This window comes from Balaenoptera musculus, chromosome 13 (assembly GCF_009873245.2).
Source record: "Balaenoptera musculus isolate JJ_BM4_2016_0621 chromosome 13, mBalMus1.pri.v3, whole genome shotgun sequence".
Classification (NCBI taxonomy): domain Eukaryota; kingdom Metazoa; phylum Chordata; class Mammalia; order Artiodactyla; family Balaenopteridae; genus Balaenoptera; species Balaenoptera musculus.
This window is the reverse complement of record NC_045797.1, coordinates 75,473,809-75,498,205: the sequence shown is the minus strand read 5'-3', so window position 1 is coordinate 75,498,205 and position 24,397 is coordinate 75,473,809. Positions and strand designations below refer to the sequence as shown.

At 39.8% G+C, this 24,397-nt stretch overlaps 1 protein-coding gene and 1 pseudogene across 1 annotated transcript; both read right to left on the bottom strand.

Moving 5' to 3' along the window:
- Nucleotides 1–773: 773 nt before the first annotated feature.
- Nucleotides 774–19,085, bottom strand: LAPTM4A (lysosomal protein transmembrane 4 alpha). Its single transcript, XM_036873434.1, has 7 exons — nt 18,810–19,085; nt 9,396–9,516; nt 6,265–6,341; nt 6,035–6,157; nt 3,307–3,402; nt 2,688–2,786; nt 774–1,380 (listed from the first exon to the last, which is right to left on the bottom strand). Exons 1-7 carry the CDS (start codon nt 18,918–18,920, stop codon nt 1,306–1,308), a joined length of 702 nt encoding a protein of 233 aa, XP_036729329.1. The 5' UTR covers nt 18,921–19,085; the 3' UTR covers nt 774–1,305.
- Nucleotides 19,086–22,732: 3,647 nt separating this feature from the next.
- LOC118905795 lies at nt 22,733–24,081 on the bottom strand (annotated as a pseudogene).
- Nucleotides 24,082–24,397: the final 316 nt, after the last annotated feature.

The following is a 24,397-nucleotide window of genomic DNA, read 5'->3' as shown; positions in this document are numbered from 1 at the left end:
AGGAAACTGAATAATTAAAAAGACAGGCAAACCTCAATACAATATTTTGAAGGCCAAGAGAAGAGTGACTTTGAAGGTTAGGTAGTTGGTAACACTGGATGATTAAAAAAAAATGAAGTTAGAAAGGATAACAGAACTGTGTGATTTAGGAGGGCATCAGCATCTCATGAGACATTTCTGTGGGAATGTGAAGAGTATCAAACTTAGGAGTCAGAATGGTGAAATGTATGAGCTACTCACAGTGAAGTTGCTTCTTATTTTAAAAAACAGGGCTAAACATTTATCTTTCAGTGTTACCTCTATCTGAATTTCAGAATCAAATATACTAAGTAAACTAGTTTTTCTCTAGCACTAGCAGAACGAAAAGAATTAACTTTTAAAGGCAAACAGTTTGGGTATATTTACTAGGATATTTAACTGTTATGTGACAACAGATTTCCCTCTGATGGAAAATGATCCCTTAACAATATTTTCCCCTTCCTTGGTGGAAATAATTGGGATTAATATATTATGACTGTTCTCCAGTTAAAAGTCTAAGGCCTGTGTCCTCTCCCAGAAGACAAACCTGCTTCGAATGAAGTAGTGATCAGAAGCTGTGATGGTCCACATATCCACCCCAGGAACAGGAACAGTGCCCAGCTGGGTCCACCGAGCTTGGCTATGGCTATTCCCAAAGTATTAAAAAACCCTGGCAGTCTGAGTTTATTGCAATAGAAAATGTTGGGTTTCACCTACCAAAAAAGGATAACAGATTTAAAAAAAAAACCAATAATTATTTAAGAGATTTATTAAAGCATCTTATCACAAAGATGGAAACACATACAAAATTAGAAACATGCAACCATCATCTTCCACAGTCAAGTTAAAATGTTATATATTTTTTCTGTTTTCAGAGCTGAAAACTTCAGATCTTATACCGAACTCGCTCACCCTGAATATTTAATTCATTCTTCCTGGAAGTATCCAGGGCAGCAAATAACCAAAATGCAAACTATTATATAAAGAAAGTGCAGTTAAAAAAGAATATGTGTAGAGAATGCCCACTTCCCACCCACCCCCCAATCAAAGGCAAACAATGGCACTTTGCTCTTGCTTAACCTAGATTGTCTTCAAAAACTATTAAAATGTAATACACTTAACAACAAAATCTGACTTTTAATAGCTATCCAAAAAGCTTGTTAGTGTTTAAACAAAGGAAAATGTACTTTATATCCAACAAGTTTGAAGAGCCCTGTGTTGCAGCATTTTGTAAAATAAACAAGACAAAAAGCTGGTATAGGGTTTATTGACAAAGGCAGAATTTCTTCAGGCAGGTATGTAAGGAGGTGGTGGTTCCTTCTCGGGCATCTTCACTGCCATTTCATAGGTTGGCAAAACATACTGAAGAGAGACAAAAAGTTATATTAGACTTAACTCTCCTTTAAAATTCTATCTGAATAATTCAGCTTTCAGAATTAATACCTTTAATAGGGGTATATAAACCAACGGAAGAGCTGAAGAAACCATTAGCTAAGTACACTTCACCCTTGAGTACACCTGACCCTTGAGCAATGTGGGCATCAGGGGCGCCGACACTCTGCACAGCTGAAAATCCACATATAACTTATAGTTGGCCCTCCGTATCTGCAGTTCCACATCTGCAGATTCAACGCAGACTGTAAAGTACTGTAGTATTTACTACTGAAAAACATCTACATATTAGTGGACCCTCACAGTTCAAACCCATGTTGTCCGAGGGTCAACTATAGCTCCTGAGAGGAGAGATGACTAATAACCTGGAGCTTTTACACACAGGTGAGATGTCTGATCCAAGATCACTAGAGATGGATGATGGAAGGAGGGAGGGCAGACAAAATTTTGCCTCTGAACTGACCCTGAGGCCACCAGGCCACCTTGACAAGCGGTATGTGCCGCCACCTTCCCCTCGCTCCACTGTGACTGATAAAGCAGCAGTGCCAAGTACACCTCAGGAACTTAGGATCTCGGTGAAGGGTACCGCTGAACCATGCTAAAGGAATGCTCCATTATGAGGCTGTATTTCATCAGAATCTGTAGGCAAAGGATCAAGCACTTGTGTCCTCTGCTCTAAGGTAAAGGGCACATCTATGTAGAAGAGTGGCATTTTTAATCTAAGTGACTCCAATGTGACAGGCTGGCCCTACATGGGTCACATATACTCTACATGCTGGAAACCTGGGAAAACAGTACAGCAGCAACTAGAGGGCCTGAGGGGTAGGCCTCCCAACAGACTCATGGAATCCACTGCTTTCATCTCCCCACAGGAAAAGCAGCTTCCCCTTTGGATCATATGGATGTTTTTGGAAAGCAACACAAGCTTCAGCTGATGGTACCCTATCCTTAGAAGTTCCAGAAGCCAAGAGCCTGGCATCGCTCACACTGCTGGTCCCTGTCTGACCTCCCCCTCAAAATGTAACACTTGGAGACCGATTACGAATCAAACCTATCGGCCAAACAGAATGAGATGAGCAGTGCAGGGTGCCTCTAGCCCATGTACCCAGGATTCCAAGTGGGAAAGGCTGAAACTTGTAGATACAAGCTATCCACAAGTTTAGGATTATCCCTAAACCACAGTTATGGCACTGAAGAGAAAGTCAAGATCCAGGTTCTTCTCTTTGGAATAATTGATAAAGGCTAGTGAAGATTTAATACTGTAAAGGATCATTCACCTGTGGAGGTGCTTCAAAGGCAGGGTACACAGCAATCTCTGGCATGTTTCTGTTGTTGATGTATTTATAACAGTTCCAAACACAGTTGATTAGATAAGCCTAAAAGAATACAAACAAAATTTACATATGCTCGAAACTCAACAGACCACCTGCTCTAAAATTAAGGTGACTTACAATGCTCTCCCCACATTTTCTCCACAGAGAAGGAAACTGGCATCCACTTGGACCTAGCACAGGCCAGGCGCTTTCCCTACCTACCCTCACTTAAATGTCACAGGTTTTATTACCACTGCTTTACAGAGAAACCAGAGTTTGGGGTTCCAATTCAAGTGTGACAACCATTGTGCTGCAGAAGAAATTCTATTTTTGAACCTTGGGAATTTTAACAGGTTTTCAATCCAAATCATGAACCACATCCAAAAACACAATGATGTTCCTTAGGAAGAATCCTGGCATTTCCAACCACTGCCTGGAAACAAGAGGGAGGACATTCCCTGGAAGCTGTCTCTACTACTACATCAGAATAAGGAGAACTGTAAGGAGACACAGCAACAAGAAGGTTTTAGACGGATCGTGTCACAGTCCAAATGGCCCCCCAAATATTTAGTGAGCAACTCACCTTAAAAATGATGAACAAGGCAAAGAATACAAGAACAATGAACAGGAGGCAGCTGGAGTCCAAAGCCAGGAGGTCATCTTTATAGGGAAAATCAGGCTATAAAAAAAAAGGGGGGTGGGGGATGAATAGGCAGAGCAGAAAGGATTTTTAGAGAAGGGAAACTATTCTGTTATGATATCACAATGATGAGTAGTACATGTCATTATACACTTGTCCAAATCCCCACAATGCACAACACCAAAAGTGACCTCTAATGTAAACCACGGGCTTTGAGTGATAATGATGTACCAGTGCAGGTGCATCAATTGGAACAAATATCCACTGTGGTTCAGAATATGGATTGTGAGGGAGGTTGGGTGGGCAGGAGGGGGTATATGGGAACTCTGTACTTTCTGTTCAATTTTGCTATGAACCTAAAACTGCTCTAAAAAATAAAGTTTATTAATTAAACATATACACACACACTTATAATTCAGCCTTGGCACCTGTACTTTGTGATAAACTAGAAAGCATCTTAAGAATACAAACAAAAGGCACCCAAGTCAGAACTGATATTCTAATAAAAACTTATAAGCAGAATTTAACTCAAAGTGCTTTCTAAGCCTCATCATCATTAATGCCTGCTACTGATCACTTAAAATATATGTTTGAATACCCAGAATACTCCTAAGAGTCTAAACTGAGCTCATTTTCTCTTTACTCTTCACTATTTTACATCTTCCTGGCCTTTGGGAACACACAGTCTCCTGTACATGACCCCAGATTTGTCCCTGGGTCACTAAGTCAGGAGATGCTGAGATTTACCTAAGTTTCATGGGCTATTCAGTCCTACATGGGGAAAATGATTTTTTAAAAGCCAAGTGTCAGGAATTCCCTGGTGGTCCAGTGGTTAGAACTCCGTGCTTCCACTGCGGTGGCCGGGGTTCCATCCCTGGTCGGGGAACTAAGATCCCACAAGCCTCAAGGCGTGGCCAAAAAAAAAAAAAAAAGCCAATTGTCAGTCTCAACGCTCATCAGAAAGGGGCCAAAAGAAGGCACGTCCCTGGTTACGAAGCCAGGCAAGCTTATACTATTTACTGGACACATAAAATGTTCTGCTGAGAAAGATCAGCTGTATTTACTCAAATATTTCTTTAGCATTTACTGTGTGCAAGGCAATGAGCTAGGTTCAGGGAGAAGGGCATTACAAACTAATTTAGGATTTACAAGCTGGCCAACAGAGAAAGCATCTTCCAGTCTGGGACACCAACTGAATAACAGAACAGAGAAACCACTGGGGTTCTGCCAAAGGAATAGTAAATTCCTTTTGATGTTCTTCTATAACAACACAAAGGCCCAAATAATTTTACATTTTCATAAAAAAAGCACACAGAAATCCCAAGCACCAGAAGAAAATCGTATCCACACACCAACCCCAAACCCTAGCTACGAAGTGTCTCCTTGGAACAAAACTGTTCTTTAAGCCTTCATCTATAAATAAAGAAAAGGACAAAAACTGAATGGGACCAGCTCCCGGGGGAATGCTATAAATTTTATTCAGAAGGCTTGCAAATTTTCAGCCAAGGACTACATGATCAGAGAGAACTATGCTCAGGAAGCTGCTGACCATGGCTGACCAGGCCAGCAGGCCCTGCCCCGGGCCACCTCTCTCCAGCCCCATCACATGCTGCTCCCACCATGTCTGCCAGGCCACCGCGGTCACCTTTGAGTTCCCTGACTATGCCACGTTCCTTCCTGCATCAAGGTGTCTCTTTTACCTGGAACTTTCTTCTGTACTTTTCCTATCTGAAGTCCTACTCAGACTCTTGAGTGCAATTCAAAGCTCACTTCCCAGCCCAGGTGTGGTATCCGTGTGACACCCACTCACAAAGCAACCGACACTTTTACTTCACCGTCTTTATCACAATTTTAATTCAATAATCGTCAACTTCCCAATTCTTTCACTAGAAAGTAAGTTTTAACTGATGTAGCCCTAGGACTGAGCAGAGTGCCTTGCACATAGGAAGCCATCAACAAATGTTTTCTGAATGAATGAATAATAAATTTGTGGTATGCAAAATGGACTATCTGAAGTGGGTTTCGAGAAAATTCCCAGAAGACAGCATTTTTGAAATAAACTTCCATTTATCTGGATCCTACACCTCCGTCCAGACCTTACTTCAGCCCACAGTGTTCCCTGCCCCTCCATCCCATGGCATTAACTTATGCTCATTTACTGCTGTCATGGGACAGCCCTAGCTTATTATCACAAATGAGATCTTCATGTCTTGACTCCCCAAATACATGGTTTGCTCCTTGAAGAGAAGGAAGTTATGTTTCTATTTATACCATTCACTAACAGTTTGCCTAGAATAGAGTGAAGGCTATAGAAGGCACTCAAATATTTGCTACAGATGCTTGCAAAGACAGAAAGCTACAACTCCAATGAGTGCCAAATACAGTCAAATTATTATATTTTTCATATACCCCAAACAAAAGCTGAACTACTCCTGAAGTTCTATGATATCCATCTTTAGGGACTTTTAATATTGGATTATCCACGTGGTACGGCAAGAAGATATTCTATTTTCATCTTTTTGGTTTCAACATGGTCATTAAGAGTAGTAATGATAATTGCTTTAAAACATTTTAAAAAATAAACAGGGGAGGTTAAAATAAAAATAGTGCCCAAAAGCTGACTCTGAATTTCAATGAATGAAAAAGAAGTTTAATTAGCATACACACTTACTAACTGATCCAGATACTCTTTGATTCTTGGCAAGTAAGTGAGAGAACTGATAGCAACCAGGCAGCTGAGAACGAAGTCAAAAAGCCGGTAGCAGAAGAATGGAATCAGCCAACCCACTTGATACTGAAGGAAAGAAACAGCAACCACAACATCACGTCACGTATATGCAATGACTGGGTACCATTCAGTAAAACTCAGAACTCCAGAAGTTAAAATCATAGAATACTTACAGAAATTGCTCCGTATACCAGCATTGAACTGATGATAAACATAAGAACAGAGACGGCAAAAAGAACACAGGCATTATCTAAGAAAACAAAAGCAAGAATCTAATTAATCTACTTACATAACAAAAAGAATAAAACTCTTTATGACAAAATAATGTTATTAAGTAATGAAGTTTGAGAAATCCATGCCTTTTTCTTGTTTGTTAAATGGCCACAACTCACTGCCACTTATTTAGGATGGCACATGAAGCAGGTACTCTGCCAGCGATAGATCTCTGCCCAGAGTCTAACTTCTGAAGATATGAAACAGATAATTATAATTCAGTGTGGCAAGTGCTACAACAGAAGCAGAAATGATTAGTTTTGCCTGTAGAATCAGGGAAAAAATATGGAAGAAATGGTACAATTTGGGTCTTGTGAGATAAGCAGGGTTCGACTGGAGCAAAAGGCTGGTATTTGCTTAAGAGACAGATGTATTAAACATAGAGTTATACAGATGCCCCCAACTGCCTTAGATAAAATACACAGCCTGAAATTCAAGGCTCTCCCTTAATCCCCCACCCCCATTTCAACACCTAAAATTCCCGCTCCGCATCCCTTCAACCATGGCTTCTCTGCTACATCCTGGTCTATTTTCCTCTTTGTTCCTCAACCCTTCCTCAGATTGCTGCCTTTCTCTACATTAATCCATGTTCACTAAATTTTCTCACAAAGCACTCATGTCATCTCAAACAAAACAAAAACAAACCAAAAAAGCACCCACACTCGACTTGATGAGTTTCTCAGCACACATCTAAAGCTGATTCTCTGACTCTGGCTAGTTAAGAACCTGAAAGGCACTAACAATGATGAATGATTAGACTAACTGCTGAATGTTCACACTACTGGATAAATGTTATGTATCATCTTGTCACTTGGCAATGCAAACAGCATCAATATCTGGCACTAAACCAAGTAAGAATAGCCCTCTTTAAATTTTCCTAGAGAATATAGGATAGCTAAATGTTAAGGACTTAAAGAACTTCCCTGCTGCAGCACGAATAAAGAACTTCCCTGCTGCAGCACGCAAAATGGCACTCAAAGGGAAGAATTCAAATATAAACAAACTTGAAAGCAAAATTATCATTCAAACAATCAGCTTTCAAAAATCTGTTACTGGAAGACTAGGAGTTGATTTTGGCTTCTTAAAGTATTGGAATAATTAAAGTGAAGCTCAAGGTCTTCCGCTGGAGCAACAAATAGCAAAACAGAGGAGAGATGGGGTGGTGGGTGGGAAACATATTTCATGCCTGGAACAAGGGACACTCCAGTATGTGTGAATCAATAAGGCAAATAAAATATGAGAGGCTAGATGCCAGAGAAGAACCTCAGGTTCCCACCCACCACTACATTCAGCACCTCCTTTGGGAGGCCCCAAGTGTTCACCCATCTCCAAAGTGAGTATAAATAAGGATAAATTCATATTTGAAAAACAGCTTGCATATGCTGCAGAAGTATTTCCTATAAACTGAGTGTCACATCCTATTTGGCTGATTAAAAATAACTAATCACAAACCTCATTTAAAAAAATCAGTTTTCAGGCCAATGATTAGAAATTAACTTACCTTTGCAATACTGGGTCTGTGGGAAAGTAAAATTTTACCTTCCACAGAAACACCAACTACTGTATGACTAAGAACTATGTATTTTTTTTTATATTCGCTCAATAACAGGGCTTCAGTAGAATATAATCAACAAAAATATGACAATAAATAGACCTGATTTTCTCTATAGCAGCGACAACACTCACGCAACATGCAATGAATCTGTGACTTCTTCCCTGCAGCTCTAACAAAATAGTCAGTTGTACAGACCTACGAGAATGTCAATAACCGTAAGTCTTTTTCTACACCTCAATTTTAAGAGAAACACACATGACAAGGGAAAACGCTGATATTAGCAGGTTCAGTAAAATTTTACAGCCTAAAGTAAAATTTTATAAATGCCAAAAAATCGTCACTGGAAGCTAAAGTTTTATTTATTGTTCTATTCTGGCTTCTAAATAAAAACAGATTACTCAGAAGAAAAAAAATCAAATGCCAGAAAGTATGTTTCTGTATGTTCTTGGTATTTCTGCTATCAATTTGACAACAAAATTAAAGGATTATACTGTATTTGGAAAGACAACCAGGAAACTCATTTTAAAAAAAAAACACACTTTAAAAACACAGTATGAACAATTGTTAGTGTTATCACACTACAATGTATAACAGATGGCCAGAAAACTCTACTTGGCTCCTAAAATAGGTTAGCCCTGAGGACAATGAATCATTTGAATTAATGACCAAATTTTTTTTAAAAAAACTTCATTAATGGATCAGAGAAGATCACAATGTACAAAAGTACAGAACTTTATGATAAAAGCTAATCTAAAAAGATCCTACAATATAAATACAACACACATGTGAACTGGGAACATTTTTCTGAAATGAAATTTTTCTGAAGAAGAAATTGTTCACACTAAAAAGTCTGAAGCATAATTTTCTGTTCAAATATTAAATGTTTAACATAATTTTAATATAAAATTAAACCTGTATTTTAGAGAAAGATAAATAATGAAAAATACTGCTATCAGGGAATAAATAGGTTTAAAAAGGTAATTTCCATGAACATTCATTCCATGAATGTTCTAGGAGTACTCTATTTTTAACGCCAATATCAAATCTCCACCTAAACAATAAAAATATATTAAGAATTGAGACCCTGGGCAAAAGATACCACCAAATATTCAAATAATTCACATTTTATATTTTACTGTAAGATTTTTGCTCCATGAGCAAATCCATCCTCTACTACAACTTGTCAGCTGACCCTCAAAGGCTCAGTCTTTTTTGTAATTCCTTCTCCCCTCCTCTCTCTACAGTACCCCAATGTATACAATACACATTTCTCAAAAATCTTCCAGCAGTCTATTACATTTTCTGGCTACAAATGCTCAATTATAATTCTCAATTATAATGCTCAATTATAATTTTTGAAAAACCTACAAAAACATTTTGTGCCTCGGCAAGTATAACAAACATAATTTAATCAATCCTCCTCTAAGTAACTGTATGTGTGTAATTAGCAGGAGATATTTTCAACTAAAAACATACCAGCCATTCTCTCGGACGAATAGTAATTGCCAATGACTTCATACTGAATGTTGACAGCTGGCATTGAGTTTGGATGTGTTACTTCCACAGTCAGCAAAATTGCCATCAACAGGTTGACCACCTGTGAAAGATAACAGTTTATCAATTATACTACTAACCAGGGAGTGAGCAGTCCTCAGCACAATCTTTAGATGTCTTCCCCTATTTAACATTGTTTTCCCTGAAGTAACAGAGACACAAAAAGGGGACTACCTGTGAGACAAAATACACAACACCGTTTTAAGAATACTTTAAAGTAAATATTTCATAAAGTGAAAGTACAAACTTTATCATTTCAGAGAAAAGATGTTTGACTGATCCTGTGTCAATATAACAGAATAAGAAGGCACAATAATGAAAAATGAGAGATCATCACAAATTGTTCATTTGAATCACATATTTATTCATATCCCAGTCTCAGAATTTCCAGACTTGAAGAAGCTAATCGATCAGATAAATATAATTTCCATGGGCTAAGTATGTAATGATCCATCAGATAAGCCTAAAGCCCCTCCACAGTTATCTCCTGTCCAGCGATAGGGAACTATAAACTCTTGAGCTACACTCAAATGCTTAAAAAGATTTTGACTGTGCCACTTAACTTTCACCTATTGGTCTTAATTCTACAGTTTGAGATAATTTGCTACCCCTTCTGAATAAGTGCTCCTCTGACACCTAAGGGCAGCCAACATATGCCTCCAAATATTGTCTTTTCTAGAATAAACACTCAAGTACTTAAAGCAGTTTTCTAACCAGCATACTTTCCAGCTAGCTCACTAGTTCCTCTTTGCTCCCCTCCACACACACGTTCCAGTTTGTTCAACATACTATTAAAATGAGAGAAGGTCAGCCTGGTCACAACACATCGGGATCTCAGTTCCCATATCCTAGGCTAACAAATTTCACTTAACGCAGCCTGAAAGGGCACTGGCTGCATAAATCTTTTGAATGTCACATGAGTGACTCCCTAAAACTCCCAGTTCTTTTTCACATTTGATCCTGCTAAGCTACCACCTATATCTACCTGTAGAGTTGGATTCAGAGGCCCAAGCGTAAGCCCTTATATATATTTGCAATCAAATTTCATCTTATTAACATTCTTGCCTATCAAGATTTTCTCCATCTAGATTCTGACACCCTGCGGATAGACTTACTCTCTCTCAGCTTCCTGCATTTGAAAATATGATCATCATGTAATGAGAACCTCCATCTAAGTCATAAGCAAAAGAACAGGGCTGATGACAAAGCCGCCAGACAGAGGCTGTTCTCTTCCCCTTAGCCAGCAACCTTTGAATAAAAGTCTTTAGTCCAGAGAAACATCTTGAGACTCTGTCAAACATCTTGCTGAAATCCCATCACTGGTATCTGGTGAATTTTCTTAGTCTACCAGGGTGTAACTCCAATTCAAAAAGGAAATTCTCTAGGCCTCCAGTTGTTAGTGAACTGCACAGTTATCCCAGGAGGCACCACTTCCTTTAAGTGATCAAAACAACCCTAATGATTTGAGGATTGGAGTAGGCTTCCCTATCTAAAGTTCACAGAATCTGTCTTCCTTCCCTTTGTGAACATTTGATACTTTCAAGGGATATCTGAGCTTTACCAACAGTGTTTTAAACAATCTCTATTATGTAGCTCTCTCCTGTCCACCCTGAATGATAACACAGCTTATCAGCTGAAGGCACTTCACATTCTATAAGACATGCAGCCCAAGTTTTATCTTTAAATAAGATAAACAATGTCACAATACCTAATTCAGAATCAACTGATACTTCTTACTATATACTGTAAGTAAATTCACATATATTACTTCACTTATTCCTCACAACAATCTCGTGAAACATTACTTACGCCCATTTGCAGATGGGTAAACTAAGGTTCAGCAAAGTGAAATAACTTGTGTTAAGTTCACTGAGCTGAAGAGCTAGGATACAAATCTGGTTCTTTTTAAGGCATCCTCTGCTTACCACTATAGGATTACTTACAACCATTCCTAAGCAACCCTTGTTTTGAGATCTTTCCAAAATAAACCATTATTTGAGGCTATAAAATGTTTATACTTTACCCTCTAAATAAATAGGTTCAGTAACATGCCTTTTTCCTTGCACTGCTCAAAAGCAAGGTATTTTATCCTTCAATGCTTGAAAGGTCTTACAAGGGACAGTCATATTTGCAAGGTGACTCCCCAGTTGAAGGCTGATTTTTTTTTTTATTGCAATGGGTTTTGGACAGTATATGTGGTGTATGAGTATGAGTTAATACAATCACGTGAATTAATTATTGAACAATCAGATATATCTACTAAAACACTGTATATTCTGTGTATGGAAATGAGTTCGAAATCAATTCACCAAACTCTTCTTTGCTAAGCACAATACGGTCATAGTTTAAAAGCTCTGCACTGTACAGAAAAACACTTTCATGTCAAGAAAAACGTGCAAACTCAATTACTAAGTGAAGGAAATGACACAACAAAAATATTTAGGAGTTAAATTTTCCCTTCTTAAATATTTGTATCACATGTAGGATTTATAAAAATCTCTTTTCTTCTCTTCCATGGGTAAGTCACAGACTCACCCATTATTATCTTCTAGTATTAGTGACACTTCAAATTTCTTTTCACTGTGAGTCATACCCCCGAATATTAAACAAAATAAATATAAGTCTAATCAAAAGGACCAAGAAATGGTAAAATAAATTCAGCACTATTTCATTAAACGCTCAATTTTTCAAATCTTCATTGAATTAATTATATTTCAATAGCACCCCAACTTAACATTTTAAAGTACTAATCTGGAAAACCCATCCTTGTGATCTTAAAAGATACATCACTGAGCACCTATCCTGTGCTCATATGTAGGCCCTATCCTACTTACTTTTGATTACAGTTGATATTTCTACTAAGTTCCATGTAGCGTTTTTTAAAACACACATAAAACTTTATAGTTTTGTAATATAAAATTTCTATGAAGAGAGCAACTATATACAAACAATTCCAGAATATTTATTCCTGATTCATTTTTCCCTTTTACTGCATTCACGAAAGAAAATTAGTAAAAATGTAATTAAAATAATGATCAACTTCTAAACCTAGTAATATGGAGAGGTATAGAATGCAGCAAATATGTCAACAGCATGGGCAATGGACACACCAATGTAGGAGCGGTATTATATTTAGTGAGATAAACAATGTGGTTTGTGTTATAAACCTAGTGCACACTTTATATAAGTAAACAAACAGCAACGAAGACCAGATGTGTTAGATTTCACTTGTTTCAAAGGAATAGTATCAGATCCTTGGACACACTCAGCCTGGGGAGAGTAATTCCTCTTTGCTTCTCATTTCAAGGCCACACCCATCCCAGAAGACCCTTGAGGACCGGTTTTGTTTCTGTTTTATTTTTTAATCATTATTCTTTAGTTTTCCCACAGCCTATTTTGCCACAACCCAATATCTGCTAAGACTATAATTAGAACAGTGTTTTAGGGCAACCTGATAAGGGTCTCAAGCAAGTCAGAGAGCCGTCATCAGATAGAGACCAAAATGGACTATCTTTAAAAATGTTGTTAAATGTATATATAGTTAAATGTATGTATATGGTTGTTGTTTACCATTACGTGCAGTTACAAATGAGTTATTCCTACTATTTTTGGAGGAGATAATTCATTTAATAAATGTCTAATAAGTACTTCAAATGCTCTAATAAGTTACTATCAAACACACAGTTTATAGAGAAAGGCATATCATCTTCCTCCCTCAAGGAGGACATCTTGTTGTAGGGGGTAAAAATTTTTAAAAAGACAATCATACTAATGTGTAATTAGTACTACTTAATAAGTACATACAAGAGGTATGCAGTAACTTTTCCAGGTACACAGTGAGGAAACCAGATCCCTCTGGCTGGGAGTCGAGGAAGCTTCATCAAGAAAACAACTGAGGGCTTCCCTGGTAGCACAGTGGTTGAGAATCTCACTGCCAATGCAGGGGACACGGGTTCAAGCCCTGGTCTGGGAAGATCCCACACGCCGCGGAGCAACTGGGCCCGTGCGCCACAACTACTGAGCCTGCGCGTCCGGAGCTTGTGCTCCGCAACAAGAGAGGCCACGATAGTGAGAGGCCCGCGCACCACGATGAAGAGTGGACCCCACTTGCTGCAACTAGAGAAAGCCCTCGCACAGAAACGAAGACCCAACACAGCCATAAAAAAAAAAAAAAAAAAAAAAGAACCAGCCATTTATTAAAAAAAAAAAAGAAAACAACTGAACTATTAAAAAACTAACTGCATAGAGGAAAACGTAGGAAGAACACTCTTTGACATAAATCACAGCAAGATCTTTTCTGACCCACCTCCTAAAGTAATGGAAATAAAAACAAACAAATGGGACCTAATGAAACTTAAAAGGTTTTGCAGAGCAAAGGAAACTAAAAACAAGACGAAAAGACAACCCTCAGAATGGGAGAAAATATTTGCAAACGAATCAACAAAGGATTAATCTCCAAAATATATAAACAGCTCATGCAGCTAAATAGCAAAAGAAACAAACAACCCAATCCAAAAATGAGCAGAAGACCTAAACAGACATTTCTCCAAAGAAGACATACAGATGGCCAAGAGACACATGAAAAGATGCTCAACATCACTAATTATTAGAGAAATGCAATCAAAACTACAATGAGGTTATCACCTCACACTGGTTAGAATGGGCATCATCAGAAAATCTACAAACAACAAAAGCTGGAGAGGGTGTGGAGAAAAGGGAACCCTCTTGCACTGTTGGTGGGAATGTAAATTGATACAGCCACTATGGAGAACAGTATGGAGGTTCCTCAAAAAACTAAAAATATAATTACCATATGACCCAGCAATCCCACTACTGGGCATATACCCTGAGAAAACCATAATTCAAAAAGACACATGCACCCCAATGTTCACTGCAGCACTATTTACAATAGCCAGGTCACGGAAGCAACCTAAATGCCCATCGACAGACAAATGGATAAAGAAGATGTGGTACATATACACAATAGAATATTACTCAGCCATAAAAAGGACTGAAATTGGGTCATTTGTGGAGATAGGGATGGACCTAGAGACTGTCATACAGAGTGAAGTAAGTCAGAAAGAGAAAAACAAATATCATATATTAACGCATATATGTGGAATCTAGAAAAATGGCACAGATGAACCGGTCTACAAGGCAGAAATGGAGACACAGGTGTAGAAAACAAATATATGGACACCAAGGGGAGAAAGTGGGGGGCTGGGGGTGGGATGAATCGGGAGATTGGGATTGACATGTATACACTAATAATGTATAAAATAGATAACTAATAAGAACCTGCTGTATAGCACAGGGAACTCCACTGTACAGTAGAAACTAACACAACATTGTAAAACAACTATACCCCAATTAAAAAATAAATAAATAACTGGATACGGCAAAATGGTTGTTAATGGTTGAAGCTGTATGATAAGTAAATGAAAGGTTTTTATACTATTTCATTATTTTTGTGTATTTGAGATTTTTCTCAATAAAGTTTTTAAAAAGTGACTTGGGGGAGAGCAGTTTGGAGAGCAGGAATAGCATATTCAAAGGCACTGAGGCAAAAAAAAAAAAAGGTATTTGAGGAAAGATACTAACTTTGAAATATACACAAGCTATACTTATTTAAAGGTGTCTGGGGTGAGGACTGGAAAGGAACACAGCTTGAGGGAGCCTGTCTTCACTTCTACCCCAGCTACCTAACTTTTAGACTGTTTATGGTGAAGACACTCATGAAAAATTAGCCATATATTAAATCTTTCCAAGACCTAAAATTATAACAAATGCTCAAAATGTCTTCTTGTAGTACACCATTAACCATGAAAGAGGACACCCCTGCAGCAGACTTTTAAGCTCGTTTTCAATCGTTCAATAAGCATCTGAACTTATACCACATAAGAAACTGTTGTTTAAAATCATGTGGCTTCAAATTTTTCAATAAATGATAGAAAAAACAACTTATCAACGTCAGAGTTTAAACTGGAGCTCATTCTGAAATTTCATATTACTTAAACCAGGTATTAAGCCAGGCATGCTTCTTTCAACTGGCTCTGGCTTCTCTGTGTCCTACTGCACTATTTAATACCATACAATTAATCCTTTACTCTACAGTGTGCAATCGCCTAACATGAGACCAGTAGAGGCATTTCTAGAAGGCAATGACACTGTATCAGATACAAAGTCGTTGCTACAGTGTCTGCACCCAGCAGGAGGGAGGACTGCACCCCTAGGTTCCAAACAGCACAGGGCAATCTAAAGAGAATCATATTCTCCCACCTGGAACAGAGGAGGAAGAGTATCCTGACAAGGTACTTGCAGAGGGAAGTGACATTCCAGTTCACCCACTCCCATATTATTTCTCTTAGTAAAGAAGTTCTGGCAAAAAAATGCACTGTTCAGACAACTCCTCTTTGCTTGTGTCTTGGTGATCTTGTTTTCTGAATGTTACATGTCTCCCCAACTAGACAGATATTGTGTCTTTATAGTGCCAGGATCCTGAAGCCACACTTTTTTTTTTTTTAATAAATTTATTTATTTATTTATTTATTTATGGCTGTGTTGGGTCTTCGTTTCTGTGCAAGGGTTTTCTCCAGTTGCGGCGAGCGGGGGCCACTCTTCATCGCGGTGCGCGGGCCTCTCACTGTCGCGGCCTATCCCGTTGCGGAGCACAGGCTCCAGACGCGCAGGCTCAGCAGTTGTGGCTCACGGGCCCAGCCGCTCCGCGACATGTGGGATCCTCCCGGAAAGGGGCACGAACCCGTGTCCCCTGCACTGGCAGGCGGACTCCTAACCACTGCGCCACCAGGGAAGCCCCCACACTTTTTAAAGTCACCAATACAATTACAATACTGTAATCCAGAAAACCAATGGCCTTTTCCAGTTCTTAACGTAATTTGAATCTGATATTACTGATCACCTTCTCCTTCTCCCTTGACACGTACCATTAAGTTTCACTTTTGTATCTTTGCTCCAAAGTTCTTTGCAATACCATCAGTATCTTAATGGCAGATGCCATGGCCAAGACAAGAAACACTTGAGAGCCTCTGTGTGGCAGCTAATAGGAACACAAAAGACGAATAACACGTCTCTGTGATTTATTCTTTCTGTATGTGCACCACAGCCATTTACATTGTAGATAATCAATATATCTCTTAAAACAGATTAACTGATGTAAGCAGCTTATAATATTCTACTAACCAGAGAAATCCATGCAAAGAAAGAACAGCTACGGCATCTTTTTATAAAACTAAAGCACGCAAAAAGGATGCCATGCAAAATGTTTTCACATCAAGTCCTTCCAGTGGGAAACAGATTTACAACTCCCTGTTCCCTATTTTGGGAGAATAAATGCCCTTACTAAAGTTCTTCTCTCTGCATTTTGAGTTCCATGGTTTATAACTCCTACTTTTCCTTGCTATTCCCTTAATTTTTATGAGCTGAGCCCATAGCATCAAAAAAAAATCTGCCTTGGAAAGAAATACAGCCAATTACATTCAGATGGTTGAAACAGAGATGGTGTTTATTTTCTTCTTGAGGAGTTAGAAATCCTTTGTTCTGTGAATGGAGGGAAGGATATGAGAAGAAACAGGAAGAGTAAGTTTGCAGGTTGAGTCCCAGGCTGCTGAGCTCTTTCTCAATTAAGTAGGAGGGAAGGTCATCTTCTAGGGATGAGGGAAGCAGGTTTGACTAAGAGGCCTGAGGACCCTGAAGATTTGAATTATTCAGTTAAGGAAGGCAGAGCTAAGGACAAACAAAGAAATTGAAGACCCAGACCCTTAGCAAAATGAAGAAATAAAAAGTTAGAAATACAATGCTGCTGTTGTCCTGAACTGATCAACGTCCAGTTTTACAAATCAGTTAAAATACAAAGGGGGGGTGGTCTTCGTGGGGAAATGTGATATAATTATAGCAATAAGATGATGTTTCTGAATATAAAAACAATGGAAATATTAAAATAAGCTTAGAAACAACCCAATAAGCCTACACATTCAAGTTTTGTTGTTTTTAATGTACATTAATGAAGCAAGACTGTAAGTAACAACATGGCAATTAGGAATAACGTGGAGTTCCAGTAGTCCTCTGGGGGTGGGGCATGAAACTGTATCTGCCTAACTGAAGATGATTCTCATCTGGTGTTTGGCAAATGGTGATGATTTCGATCAAACCTCTGGGGTGGGAAGAAATGAGAACAAACAAAGGCAAAAAGATACATCTGTGATAAAGCTTTTCCTTTTTCGCAGTTCACAGATGTTATCAGAAACTGCAGTATCACTAATGCCACAACCTCCCAAACCAAAAACAAAAATTTAAAAAATCACAAAGTCTTTAGCGAACATGACCAAGTCGACAATATGAGAACTTTGTCAAAACTTCTGTAAAGTCATCATAACCTAAAACTACTTAAACAGAAGTACATATTTACAAGTCACAAGTTAGATTCAATGTATATGGATACTGGAGATGGTGGTAAGAAATCACAAAGGTATTACTAGTGAACCACCAATCAATAATACTGTAAACTTGGTTATGACATAGAATTACATAGATCTTGGCCCCCAGGGAATGCTAGCATATGTGACCAAAATGGAGTAAGCCCTCAACAAAGGTCTCAAAAAGCGGAATAGGTCTGTTATGAAAAGCGTCTCATGAGCACGGGATGGGGGAGTGAGGGGATCTACTGCATTAGGAAAAGGCAATCGAGTGTATGTAAATCCTGGCAAATGGTATTACCTCCAAGCGTACTTCCAGACTCACATCAGAGGCCTTTCTGCCTACATCACAAACACACTGTAACAAATAAGGTCCAGGAACCACAGACAACTGCGTTAAAAATGGATATGGCGCCTTCCCTTCAAGCAAGAAGTAATGTTAAAACTAGGCTGCATCTATCAAGGTGCATTCCTATTTGTTTCGCTGGGGGAAAAAAAAAAAAAAATCCAGAAAGCACTGGGGGAAGGGAGAGTTCTTTCAGATCACGGAAGCACTCAAAAAGATGCCGAAACCTGGTCATTTCCAGAACTCCCCAAACCAAAACCTAGCACCCTCATCCCGCCGCCCACCCCCCACGCCCCCCTGCAGCGCCTCTGCTTTTCCCAGTCTCGCTTTCCTCCTCTTACTCTCGCCCAAAAACCATCTCCCTATTCCCACCCACCACCATTCCGATTCCGGGACACAAGTCAGCCCCCTCAAAGGTAGAGGCCCCTAAAAAGAAGGTCCCCCACGCCTTCCCGCCCCACCCCTTCCCAGTGGATCCCCCCTTTCGGACCACCCCCCCTTCCCGCTCCTGGCGCATTCCCCCCAGCGCCCCTACCCTCCCGCCTCGCCAGCCCTTACCATGTACCAGGTCCCCAGGATGATCGTCCCGGTGCGGACATGGCAACAGCCGCAGCACCGGGTGCTGTAGAACCGGTCGCTGCGGCTCCGCTTGAAAGTCATGGACACCATTGGGAATCTGGCGGGCCTCGTTCTTGGCCGGGGCCCTGACAAACTCCTTCCGCCCAGCGGTTGAACCCAGATAACTCCGTCACTGTCCAAAATCAAACGACGCGTTTTCTAGCCCGCCCCCGGCCCGGGCCCCAGCCAGACCCTTCGCACCTGCGCACTGAAGGCCCAGCGCTGCTCTCGCGCGAGCTCGGTTTACCCTTTTCCTCCACCTTCCCCGCACACAGGCCAATGGAAGAGCGGAAAGCTAGGTGGACCCGGCCCTTGATTGGAAAAACTTGGAGATTGACAAGATCTCACGCCCAATCAGAACCGCAACCCGCCTTAGCGCTAATGGATCCCTGCCTCTTACTTGAGGGCGAGGGGTGGCTCGTAGGCCTAGGGTAGTTCGGGTTGAGGGGAGCCGGGTGGTCAGCATCCCCGAGATGAGAGCGGCAAGAAGAGAGGCATTTAATGGGGGAAAAAAAGAGGGTCGAGATGGAGTAGATGGCAGAAACCGGGAACGAAGGACTTTCCTGAGTGACATCTGCCACGTACTGCTTCGGAGGCGACACGGGACCACGACTGCTCACGTGAGTTTTGCGCATAGCTCAATTATGGGGCCGGCCAGGGGCGGTGCCTGAGGGAAAGGGGGCGGGGCTAACCCCTGCTCTGGGGCCTTCCAGGCTAAGGGAATCGGGGATTTACTGGAGGGGGAAAGGGTTAGCTTTCCACTCTCACTCACTCTGACGCCTCTTTGGTGGGAGCAAAGAAGTACCATCCAGCCCTGCCAAAGGCAAGTGTGAAGCAAAAGGGTTGACGAAAATGGAAGCAAAAGGGTTGACGAAAATGAAAGCAAAGTAAAGCGGAAGAACTGCTTAGCTGTTGAGTGTTTACAGGTAGAGTGATTTTTATAGGGAAAAATTGTGAAACACGATGCAATGTACTAAAAGATTCCCGGGTGTTTTCAGTGAAAAACCAGCCATAGTTTGGCTCACCTTTCAGGGTATTCTGAATCTATAGGAGCTCTCCATCTTTCTTTGTGGAGCTAGGTGTGGACAAAGAATGTAACCTGCTATTTCAATAAACAAAGGCTGTGTGGCGGTGGAGCCAATCAGCCTCTGCAACCACCACAAGTGGTGCATCCTGAGGTGATTCAGGATGGAGAGAAATAGGTTACTGGCCCTAGATGGTTATAGTGCATATCAAAGGAATAATTTTAATAAGCCCAGACTCTTGGCGTCTTCCCATACATGGAAAAACGCTAAATTCATTGACCTGAGATATCTGGTTTTCTTTAATTAACAGTAATCATTTGATGTTCTGACTGCCTGGAATTTTTTTTGCAAAAACTCCTGTATCTCCTGGGTCCTCTGTTACCTGTTTGGAACAGGCCTTCAGAGCTATCTGAGAGGATGTCTCCTGGGTTTAAATCCTCAGTAAGTACGACAAATAAAACATAATTCTCAACTTACAGCTTGTGTGTATTTTTTTCAGTCAACATCTGTTCAACTCTAAATGTAGGTAACAGATAGCAAGAGGAAGTACTCGTGTCCATTGAACTTCATATTGAATCCCCCTCCTTGGAAAAAGCCATTCTGCAGCTATTTGTAAATTCATTTCCCAATCCTGATTTGAACAATGTAAGTGGGTACTTTACAATGTGCTTTAAACCGGTTCTAAGATTTTACTGGTCCCGTCGTTAATTAATGAGTAAACAAAATCTTTGACACATGTTCATTTTGTATTTGTATGAGACATGACTTTTACCTTTTTAAGAAAATATATCGTTTCACTCTTTGGAAAGTACTCTTCCTTTTAGGGAACAGAAATGCCTTCCCCTCTGCCATTCTTAGCTGAAAACCACAGTGAATTCAGTGTAAAGTTTATTGCATTGGCATGGCTTCAATGAACACTGCCTGAAATTATATATTGATTTGTTGATTATTTATCTCCCCCACTAAAATATAAATTGTAGAAGAGCAGAGACTTTGTTTACTTCTGCAACACTGAAGGAATTGTCTGTGGACAATTATCCTGGTTTGGATAATACTCTCAAACTATCTAGGAGGCCATAGTTAAGCCAAGCTACACTGAAGAATGGAATGGGGTGGTAGAAGTTTAACTCAGAATGAATTATGATGTTTCTCCACTTGGTAGGGAGAAGACTAATAATACCCACACACACACCAAAAAAAAAAAAAAAAGTTTCCATAGCCTTTACTGTGTTCTATGCTTGGACCCCATCACTTTATTTTGAATCATTTCATCCTTAAAACAACTCTATAAGGCAGCCACTTTTACATAATTTAACTCCACAAAGAAGTTAAATTGCATGTCCAAAGTTAGAAGGCCAGCATGTGTCAGAACTTAGATTAAAACCTACCACACCAGTGGTTTCCAAACTTTGTGGCACACTAGAATCACCTAAGGATCTTTAGAAACCACTGCGACCTAGCTACTACCCCCAGACATTATGATTTAATTGTTATGGGGTCAGACCTGGGCATTAAAACTCTTCAGGTGATTTTTTTTTTTCTACTGAAGAATTTACTGGGGCTGTTTGACCTGTGAATATGAGAAGTCTGAGCTTACAGGGCAATGTGGGGTTTTCTAGCTCACTGAGCGTGAGCTTTTCTACACAGTCATCAGGATGTACAGGACTGGGGGTGATGACCAACACTGGACAGATGTGGACCCCCTGCCCAGGTGCACTTGCCTCTCCCTGCTCTCTCTGCCCAACCAGCTATCCCTGGGGCAGAAGACAACTCTGTGTGCCTCCAGTCATTCTGGAGGCTAACTCTGGGTCTGTCCAGGTATGTCTGTGTGTCCTCTGGGACCTGCCAATTGGTAATAACATCTTCCCTGTCCGTGCCTTGTTTTCAGTCACCAGCCCTACCTTGGGGCAGCACAAGAATGGACTTGCCTTTCAGAGTGAAGATGACAGAACCAGCTAAAAGTTCTTTTTTAAATTTTTTTTTTAAATTGGGGTATAGTTGTTTTACAATGTTGTGTTAGTTTCTACTGTACAGTGAAGTGAATCAGCTATATGTATACATCTATCCCCTCTTTTTTGGATTTCCTTCCCATTTAGGTCACCACAAAAGCTCTCCAGGTGATTCTAATGACCAGCATTATGTTATTCTGTCTTGATATAAAATGTGGCAGACAAAAATAAATACAATACAATCAAACAAAAATAATAAGATAGGATAGAAAGATAAGATGGGGGCAAGTTACCTGGTTTATCTAGATGAGCCAAAATCAATCCATATTCCAAATTAAATATATTTAACATGGCATCACATCAGCTCTTAAGGTCTGCTTTCCCTGTGCTAGGACTCTGGACCATGAGATGGTGGCTAAGTGTCAATCACCAGAGAACATACATACTGTTGATTAAGGGGGAAAAATATGATTATGGAAGTTTTGTCTGAATTTTTATCTAATATGCACACCATTTTGGAGGAGAAAATAATTTTAAGGTATTATTAGCAGCTTATCTTTTTTTTTTTGGTTATTTCTGGGAGAAAATCATATAGAAACATCCACAATAAAAGAAATTAGGGCAGATTTGGAGCTCTTCAAATAGCAAAGTTTAACCTACTTTTTAAAATAATGGCTTCAGTTTATTCACATGCCTTTAGCACATTTTTTTTTTGAGTTTTGCAATTTATTTATTGAAACCTCATACATACATTGTTTGGCTGTAGAATTCTAAAATCATATTTTTTTCCAAAAACGTTTTTATCCCATATCACGGAGTAATGATTTATAGCAAAGGAATACATAAGTCACTCAATTTGCTTCTCAGTGTGTTATACAGAATTATTTGCTCATTTGGTAAACATTACCTCATCCACTTCACCTTCTTCATCATCATCATCATCTTCAATAGCTTCTCCAGTAAAGTATAACACTGATTTTAGGATTATACACTCACGTAAAAAGTGACCAATTTCAAACTCTGCAGCAAGGATAGCTTCAGCAGCATCATCCAGATCTCCACTCTCAGGAACTTCAGGAGGAGCAAAAAAATTAAAGAGTCATTAGAAACTGTTTTGGTCACAGTACGAACTGTTGCACATCCCTTGTGTTTCTGCTTCTTCTTAATGGTTTTCAAAATGACATTCTTCCCTTTTCTCCTATCTATCTGGCACCCTGTACAACCCATAATTTCTGGTCCGTCAAAAGAAGAAGGATCAGAATCATCTGATTCTGACCTCATCCTATATGTCTTTATCAACAATTCATTTGTGAAATATTCATTGGGTTCAAAGTGAAATTCTAAGACAAAACTCATAGGCTGACCAGCATCTGAGAACTTCACTTTAATATCTTTCAAGTACTTCAGAATAGGTTAATCATGTTCCTGAACCATATCACTGAGCAAGTCACCATTCTTAAAAACGGTCAACCAAAATTCAGGAATTCCCTTGGGGTCTTCTTTTTCTTTATCCTTTTTCTCATCTTCAATCTTGGCCTTTTCTTTAAGCTTCTCTGAAATTTCATCTTCCTCATCTGGTTTCCATTCACGTTCTTCTTCTGTAGGTTCATAAATGGCATTAATGATCTCAAATCTCTTATCAAATAGAGGCTGATAGAGAACAGCATACTTTTTTTAAACATCTTTATTGGAGTATAATTGCTTTACAATGGTGTGTTAGTTTCTGCTTTACAACAAAGTGAATCAGCTATGCATATACATATATCCCCGTATCTCCTCCCTCTTGCTTCTCCCTCCCACCCCTATCCCACTCCTCTAGGTGGACACAAAGCACGGAGCTGATCTCCCTGTGCTATGCGGCTGCTTCCCACTAGCTATCTATTTTACATTTGACAGTGTATATATGTCCATGAGAACAGCATACTTTCTTTAAAGATCATGAACTTCCTCATAGAACTTGGCTTCTATCTGTGCCCATTTAACTTGAAGGTTTTTGAGAGCATTCACGCGCCTTTTGACCACCCTAGGCAAACTTTCAATGTGTCTTGTTGGTGTTTCTACCAGACCATCAGGTCTTTCTGGAAGGGCTGCAAGAATCTGAGGATTTTGCATCATCTGAACAGTCAGCTGACGCACTTTGATTTTTGTTTCTTCACCAGTTTCTTCTTCTACTTCTTCAACATCATCCAAATCTTGACCAAGTTCAGACTGTTCTTTGTTGTCGATGTCTGCCATGTTGTATGAATGTCAAAAATCTCGTCCCCCTTGCGTGGTACCGGGAAGGGTGAGAGCGGGGGTGGGGGGTGGGGTCAGCCATCTGGTCCCGGCTCGCAGCATCCTGACGGCGAGCGCTCCTTGGTCTCCGACCCTATCACGGCCTGATTCCTGCAGCTCTCTGGTCCCCAGTAACCATTTTCTCTCCCCGCCCATTTTTCCCCCTCAGGACAACAGTTCTTTCCTCTGATGTCACTTTAGCACATCTTTATTGATATACCATATGATGGGGATACGAGAATGAACAAGACAAACAATGTGCCTTCCCCTGTAGTTTTTT

Coding starts and splice junctions, on each gene's coding strand:
- LAPTM4A (XM_036873434.1), bottom strand. CDS start 18,920: ATGGTGTCCATGACTTTCAAGCGGAGCCGCAGCGACCGGTTCTACAGC. Junction 6,342..9,395: donor TTCGTCCGAGAGAATGGCTG/GTATGTTTTTAG, acceptor TTGTTTTCTTAG/ATAATGCCTGTGTTCTTTTT. Junction 1,381..2,687: donor CCTTTGAAGCACCTCCACAG/GTGAATGATCCT, acceptor GTCTCTCTTCAG/TATGTTTTGCCAACCTATGA.